The following is an 8,496-nucleotide window of genomic DNA, read 5'->3' on the forward strand; positions in this document are numbered from 1 at the left end:
TCGTCAGAGCATTAAACAAGGGCTCTGGATTACGAGTTCAGTGATTATACCACTATACACTGCCTTCCTTTTATGTTCACGAGTGCAAGTGATTCAGATACCAGGGATGGACTGAATTAAATTTACAAGGATGGTAAGAATAAAGAATTGAAAGAACAGGAGCTGAGAAGAGAACTTTATGTAGTGATTAAAAACTTTAAACAGGTGGAAGTGGAACTCTGAGATTTGAGGGAACTGGTCAGAAACTCAAATTAGAGCAGCACATGATAGATTAAATGTCTTATGTGACATTCAAACTCATCTGTGATAAACTGTCTGGTCTAAAAACATTCAACAAAAAAGAGATTTTCCCCAGTATTGCAGTTCAGGACTTTAAATTTTGATACTTCTGGACAGCCTTTGAAACCAAAATGCCGGAATAAAATCTATGAGGTAGATCAGAAGTGGACAGCAGCTCAGGCTAAAAAACTGACCACTGTATCTTTTCAAACTACTCCCTTAAAAAGCACGCATACTTTCTTCATTTTTTGAGGGTAGCTGATTTTCTACCTCTCATCCTCAAAAAAAATCTTAAAAGTAATATTTTTAAATTATCCCCTCAATTAACTGCCCCACTGACCAGAAGAAAGCGTTTTGTGATTTGTATTTTTTTCAAATTTGCACAGTCAGCTCTTGTAAGTGTTTTCATTTTAACAAAAAGAAACTCAGATTCTCTGCTACCTGCTCCATTCAAAACTTGTATCGTGCACAAGACACAAACCTATTTCTGTTTTCTCTTTCAAAATGTATCATCTCTCAAGGCTTTCTATTATAGTCCAACTGACAAACACATCTGCCCAAATTAAATTGTACCCTCTGGAAGTCACCATAATCCAGTCCACACAGCTAACGTTCCTTACCATACTACAGAATCAGAATGATTATATCACAAAAGAAAGCTACTAGGTTCACCATGTCCAAGACAAATCTGTGCAAGAGCAATTCAGCTACTCTCACACACCTGTCTTTTCTCAGAAGCCTGCAAAGTTTTACTATTCACTGTCCTTTTTATTCCATGGGCTTTAATATTGCTGAAAAGCCTTTTATCACACCCTTCTTGCAATCATGTACACCATAATAATCCAATTACTTGCATTTTTTAAAAAAAATCAAATTGGTTAAACATAATCCAACTACAAATGAATGCTTTCTTCCCTTAAGTAATTCATATATAATCTAGGCGAATGTTAATTTTATCTATATTGTTGTTACTAATTCCCAGAGGCTAAACTGTAATTGCTCATCTTATCCTTCCATCAATTTTGAGGCAGGTCTCCATGACTGCCATGGCATATGCATCACATAACCCTTTTGTTTGATTTGATTCTCTGCAGTCTCCATAGGGGGAAAAAAAACCTACTTCCATTGTTTAAAGGGACAAGAATCAGAAGGCATACATTTACAGTAATTAGCCAAGAAAGCAATGGAATACAAGGAAAACATTTCTCTCCTCCCCCCTCCCCTGCCATTTATGGAAGTGAATTGTAAGCATCTTCCATCCTGTGTGGTGGAAAGTGCTTACTAACATCTTTCCTGAATAAAGACTGCCTGAGAGCATTGTGGAGACAGATGCAATCCAGGCATTCAAAAAGGGAATTCAATTGTCATCTGAAAAACAGAATATGTGCAGCATTGGAGGGAAATGGCAGGTACGTGGCACAAGGTGAATTGCTTTTACAGAGTACCAGCATGAACATTTTATGATTCCTTAAAGTTTACTAATAAAGCTCTGATTTAGGTCACAATTAGAGTGTTGCATACAGTTCTAGTCACCGCACTTTGAGGAGGATAGGAGGAAGTTAGAGGAGCTTTACAAAAATGGTTCCAGAAATGATGAGATGAGATGAAAAAGTTGTGGCTGTTCTCCTTGGAAGAAAGGAGATTGAGGGGATATTTGACAAAGTGTAATCCAGAAAGAATCTGTTCTCTTTAAAGAGGAATGTATGAACAGGAGTAGACCATTCAGTCCCTCAAGCTTATTTCACTATTAAGATGTGTGACTTAACTCCGTACACCTACCTTTAACCAAATCTCTTAATACCTTTGCTTAAAAATTTATCTCAGACTTAAAAACAAATGAATAATCCAGCATCACTGCCATTTATGGAAGTGAATTGTAAGCATCTTCCATCCTGTGTGGTGGAAAGTGCTTACTAACATCTTTCCTGAACAGTCTGGCCTTAATTCTCAGACATTGCTGTTGAATCGCCAACCAATAAAATAGTTTATCTTTGTCTACCCTGTCTTTTCCTGCTTATACCTTGAAAACTTGAAAAGTGGACAGGAAGGTTGCAACAAGTAACAGGATCTGCAAGTAGCACTCCAGGCAGTCTTGCGACACTGCATTCTCCAGTTTCCCAACATCCCTACTGTTCTGGGCTCCATCTTAAATACAAATCCAAATGAATCCCTTTAAAAGAGATCAAATGACAACTCACCTCTGGTGTATTTTTATCCATCTCAGTCAGATCCTTGGAGAGGAGAGAGAGGGTCACATCCTTCTGTAGGTGCCACAATGTTGTGGAGTAGATCTCCATACCCTCTACCCGGAAACTTTCAATGCGCCTCACCTCTGAAAATATCCTCTCTGCCTGAAATGGGAGGAAAAGACTTCAGATACAGAATTAAATTGGCAGGGTTAGTGATGATGAGCCAGCTCAAGAGTGCAGCGACTGTTAGTTGTGGGCCACATTCAGGGTAGGCTGAATGTGAGATCCACCTGACCTGCCAAATGTACTCCATATTTGATAATGGATTAAATTGTAACTAAGCACTTTTTGGAGAAGACGAGTGTGTCTGTGTGTGTCTGTGTCTGTTCGCAGCAATGAATTACAACTGAAATTTTAAAAATCATTTTTCAGGAATGCAGCTGAATCTTGCACAATGGGATCTCAAACAACATTAGATTAGTGACAACATTTTGTTTTTTCAGGGATGATATTGACTCAGTGGTTGGCACTGCTGCTTTGCACATTCTGTCTGGATGGGTTTCCTCCCATAGTCCCAAGCTGTGCAGGTTAGGTGGATTGGCCATGTTAAAATGTCGCATAACGTCCAAGGATTTGCAGGCTGGGTGCAGTAGCCATGGGGAATGCAAGGTTACAGGGGTAGGTTGGGGGGTAATAGGTCTGGGTGAGATGTTCTTTCGAAGATTGGTGTGGACTCAAAATGAGCCAAATGGCTTGCTTCCACACTATGGGGATTCTATGATTAAGATAACACTTAAGAGGAATTCTTCCATCCTTGAAACAGAACTCTTTATGCCAACCTGAAAAGACACTTGGATCATTAACTCAATATCTTTTTTAGTTCTGGACTCATCAGTGTAGCTTACAATGTCATACATGAAACCTCACACAGCAAGAGTCAATGTCCAGGGACTTCAATAAAGGAAGGCAAAATGTGCAATCTGTAGGGACAGAGACAGTTAAAAAGGAAAATTAGGAATGCTATCATTCTTTGTCAATCTCCTTCCTAAGGCAGCTTAGTATGAACTTCCTGTTTCCCATTTAAAAGCAGGATGCCATTCTCCACCATGGAACAGAGAAGTGGTGAGAGATGGTGGGGGAGCACACACGAGACACTTCATTCATACACTGATTGCATGTAGTAAGCTGCTGGTCATATTGCACAACTGTTCCTGTTAAATCATTTTGAGTTTAAAACTTCACTAGTCATTGCCTACTATTTCTAGAGGGTTCCCTTCTGGTCTGGGAAAATGCAGATCTTGTGTCAGTGTATCTCACTTGTTTTATTGTTGAGCTATTATAGCTTAGATTCCATTAACTGGTACATATGATCATTCAAATTTGGAGTGTATCGCCATTTAGCCCTTTGAGCCTGCTCTGTCATTGATGACGATTATGGCTTATCTGACCACTCCACACCCTTGATCACTCTTGATAAACTTAAGCTCCCTTGCGTATCAGAATCTATGCCTTATAAAAATTTGAGAAAATGTGTTCCAAATTCTCTCAACCGTCAGGAAGAAAAATTCTCCTCTTAAATAGGTGCCTCCCGATTTTTAAATATTAACTCCTAGTTCAAGATTCTCCAATAAATGGAAACATCCTTTCCACGTGCATCGTGTCAAGATCCCTCAGTTTAAAAACAGAACAACACAGTACTGCACTGAACTGAAAACCTTTTGTCTCTATGTAGTCCAAATCCCACTGTTTCTTGCTTAATCACCTACCTGTCAAGATGCCTCAAGTGTTGTTGTCATGTTACCTCCCCCTCTGGCAATGTCTTCCAGGCACCTCATCTCTTTTAAATTTTCCCCCTTTTACCTTAAGCTCACAAGATTCCTTGTAATTGACATTTCAATCCTGGGGAAAAGACTGACAGCCAGAACTGGCAACTGGAATGAAACTAAGCAAATTCCAACCGACAGTGCAGCACGGAGGATGTCACCTCAAAAGGGGATGAAACATTTGCACAACGATTTCCCATCTCAGCGAACATATACACAACAACTGCAACTGTCCACTGAATCCATGTGTCTCAATTTTGTAAACTTCTATTCAGGATCCCCCCCATCCTTCAACATTCAAGTGAAGATAAAATTTGTCCAATCTCTCCTCATAGCGAACACCCTCCAAAACCAGGCAACATCCTTGTAAACCTTTTCTGGCCCCTCTGCAAAGTCTCCACATCCTTCTGGCAGTGTGGTGACCAGAACTGCACAATATTCAAAGCATGGCCTAACTGAAGTTCGAAATAGTAACAACATGACTTGCTAATTTTTATATAGTTAGTTCTCCTATAACGCCATAGTTGCATTCTCACAAAACTTTGCTGATTCAAAAATCACTTAACAGAAATAATAGGGCCTACGGGAAAAGTGGGGTTAGGGAAAACCTGCTAAAAATATCACTCACAATCGCTCAAAAATCACCCAGATGTCAAACGCAAAGTATAGCACAGCCTGAAAAAAGGTTGAAGTTATATTTATTAATGAAACAAAAGTGATGAAACTGGGGCGGCACAGTGGCTCAGTGATTAGCACTGCTGCCTCACAGCACCAGGGTCCCAGGTTCGATTCCAGCCTCGGGCGACTGTCTGTGTGGAGTTTACACATTCTCCCAGTGCCTGCGTGGGTCTCCTCCAGGTGCTCCGGTTTCCTCCCACAGTCCAAAGATGTGCAGGTCAGTTGAATTGGCCATTCTAAAATTGCCCATAGTGATAGGTGCATTAGTCAGAGGGAAATGTTCTGGGTGGGTTACTCTTTGGAGGGCCGGTGTGGACTTGTTGGGCCAAAGGGCCTGTTTCCAAACTGTTGGGAATCGAATCTAACCTAACCGAAACTAAATTTAACACAGTACATTTGAAAAATCTAAGAAAACTGCTGACTGCACAGTCCTTTCACAAAAAGCTGCTCTGTTGTTAGCTGACATTGGTGCATGCACAGAACTGCATGAAAATCGGCACCAACTTCATGCATACACAGAATGGCAAGAAACTGGCGCGATGTCAGCGTACACATCAGCGCATATGCAGAACAAACTGTGCAAACTGATCCCCACTGGAATCACACTATTGCCATGGAGGTATGCATCCTGCAGGATACTGCTCCCTAATTCTTAGCCATGTTATAGCTAAGTCGTGCTGCCAAAACTATAACCACTTGATGTCCTGGTCAGTGAAGGCAAGCACGCCAAATGCCTTCTTAACCACCTTAACCACTTGCCATTTTCAGGGAATTTTGGAACTGTATGCCTAGATCCCTCTTTATGTGAATGATTGTAAGGTTTCTGCCATTTACTATATTCTTTCATTTTGCATTCCACCTTCCAAAATGCATAACTTCACATTTAGCTGGGATTAAATTCCATCTGCATTTCTCTGCCTAAGTCTCCTGTTGTATCCTCTAGCAATCCCCCTCACTATTCTCAGCTCCTCCAATCTTTCTATCAACCATAAAGTTATTAACCCGCACCTACACTCTCCTCCAAAATCATTTATATATATTAAAAACAACAGTAATCCCAGCACTGATCCTTGTGTAACACTACTGGTCACAGATCTCCAGTCAGTAAAACACCCTTCCACTACTACTTTCTGTCTATGACTAAGATAGCATTGTATCCATCTCCTCAGCTCACTGTAGGTGCTATATGTCTTCACTTTCTGTGTCAGCCTGCCATGAGGGACCTTGTCAAAGGCCCCACTGAAGTCCATGTAGACAACAGCCAATGTCCAATGCTCAAATCATCTTTGCCACTTCCTCAAAAAAGCTCAACTTAGTTTGAGAGACATGACCTCCCCTGCACAAAGCCATGCTGCCTATTGAAAATAAGTCCATACTTATCCAAATGTGTGTAAATCCTGTCCCTAAGAATCTCCTTCAATAATTTCCCTGCCATTAACAAAGGTCACAAGCCTGTAATTTCCCAGATTATCCCTGCGGCACTTCTTAAACATAGAAGCAAGATTGCCTATTTTCCAGTTCTCTGGGACCTCTCCTGTGACTGAAAACAAATCAAAGATTTTGTACAAGGCCCCCAGCAATTTCCTTTCTCACCTCCCTCAGCATTCAGGGATACATCACATTATCCTAGGGACATATCTACCTTAATGCTTCTCAAAACACACAATACTACCACCTTTCTTTCTTATTGACATGCTTTGTAATATACCCCTTGCAAGAACCATCACCTCTTTCTCTTTCGTTAAGGACCTCACCACTTCCTCCAGCTCCATACATAAATTCCTCCTTTACCTTTGCCGAGCGCACACACACACCTTTACCTTGCCCCACACACACACACACACACACACACACACACACACACTTTTGGGATTTTCCTTAATCCTGTCAGACAAGGACATTTCTTTGCCCATTTTGGCAATCATAATTCCTTGTCTAAATGTTTTTCTACTCTCCTTATATCCAAAGTTCCCAAGAACAAATTCAAACATGTTTTGTTAATTCAGCCATCCACTTACCTGCATATATTCAGCCAGCTCAAAATGTGCTCTGCCTATCTGACATAGTACCCAACCGGTGTTGTAGTGATGTGAAGGCAGTTGACTCAGGATACTGATTGCATCTTTACAGTTGTAAGAACAAAGTGCCAAATAGCCTTTACCCATTTCACGCAGAAGGTTCATCAGTCCATCTGGCATTGATTAAAAAAAAAGGAAGTCTCACTGTTCAGTAATACAGAACAAGCCTCGATGACAAAGTGAACAGCAACTCCAAAGATCATCGCTACATCAAGCTTTTGAAGGAAATTAGCCCTCAGGATTACTTGATTAAGACCTTGAATAACATTCCTGATAAAGATTAATCAGGCAGCAAGATTCTGAGCTGTTCTTCTTATTTAAGAATTACCATGAGTTTGTAAATGAAGGATTTTAATTTGTCCAGGACTAGAAAGGAATCATGTAAAGTTGGGAGAAAGGAAAACTACAAGAATGTGTTTTAATGGAATTTTGAAAATCAGTGAGCTTCTAGTACAATGAAGATGACACACTGCTGCACTTTGTTTTGTGAACTTGGGCAAGTTAGAGGTCATATCTTGGGGACAGTCCATAATCACTGTAGAGGTGGTGTTGGATGCATTAGAATGTATGAATGTAAATAAATCTCCTGGTCCTGACTAGATATATACAAGAACACTGCAAGAGGCTAGAAAAGACGTTGTGGGGGCCATGGCTGATATTTTAGCATTGTCGTTAGCTATGGACAAGGTCCAAGAAGACTGGAGGAATGTTGTGCCCTTATTCAAAAAGGATTGCAAAGAAAAACCTGGAAACGATCGAAGAGTAAACCTAACATCTGTGGTGGGGAAGTTAGTTGAGAAGATTGAGTTAAGATATATATGCATTTGGAAAGACAGGGTTTGATTACAAGTAGTCAGCATGGCTTTGTGCATGGGAGATAATGCCTCACAAACTTGTTAGAGTTCTTTTATGAAGTGACCAGCGAGGTTGGCAAGGATAGGGCAGTAGATGTAGGGTATGTGGATTTCAGTAAGGCCTTTGATAAGGTTTCACATGGTAGGCTACTCAGGAAGGTTGAATCGCATGGAATCTATGAGAGAAAGTGAGGGCTGCAGATGCTGGAGATCAGAGCTGAAAATGTGTTGCTGGAAAAGCGCAGGTCAGGCAGCATCCAAGGAACAGGAGAATCGACGTTTCAGGCATAAGCCCTTCTTCAGGAATGAGGAAAGTATGTCCAGCAGGCTAAGATAAAAGGTAGGGAGGAGGGACTTGGGGGAGGGGTTTTGGAAATGTGATAGGTGGAGGGTGGTCAAGGTGAGGGTGATAGGCCGGAGTGGGGTGGGGTCTGAGATGTCAGGAAGAAGATTGCAGGTTAGGGGGGCGGTGCTGAGTTCGAGGGATTTGACTGAGACAAGGTGGGGGAGTGGAAATGAGGAAACTGGAAAAATCTGAGTTCATCCCTTGTGATTGGAGGGTTCCTAGGCGGAAGATGAAGTGCTCTTCCTCCAA

At 41.1% G+C, this 8,496-nt stretch overlaps 1 protein-coding gene across 1 annotated transcript in view; it reads right to left on the bottom strand.

Annotated features, from left to right (window-relative positions):
- cdc27 (cell division cycle 27) overlaps window positions 1-8,496 on the bottom strand; it is a 148,018-nt gene that overhangs the window by 24,297 nt on the left and 115,225 nt on the right. The window contains exons 12-13 of the mRNA XM_043675341.1: window positions 6,988-7,160; window positions 2,478-2,630 (exon numbers count right to left, since the gene is read on the bottom strand). Coding sequence (XP_043531276.1) covers window positions 2,478-2,630; window positions 6,988-7,160 — 326 coding nt within the window. The remainder of the gene's footprint in view (window positions 1-2,477; window positions 2,631-6,987; window positions 7,161-8,496) is intronic.

This window comes from Chiloscyllium plagiosum, chromosome 33, assembly GCF_004010195.1.
Source record: "Chiloscyllium plagiosum isolate BGI_BamShark_2017 chromosome 33, ASM401019v2, whole genome shotgun sequence".
Classification (NCBI taxonomy): Eukaryota; Metazoa; Chordata; class Chondrichthyes; order Orectolobiformes; family Hemiscylliidae; genus Chiloscyllium; species Chiloscyllium plagiosum.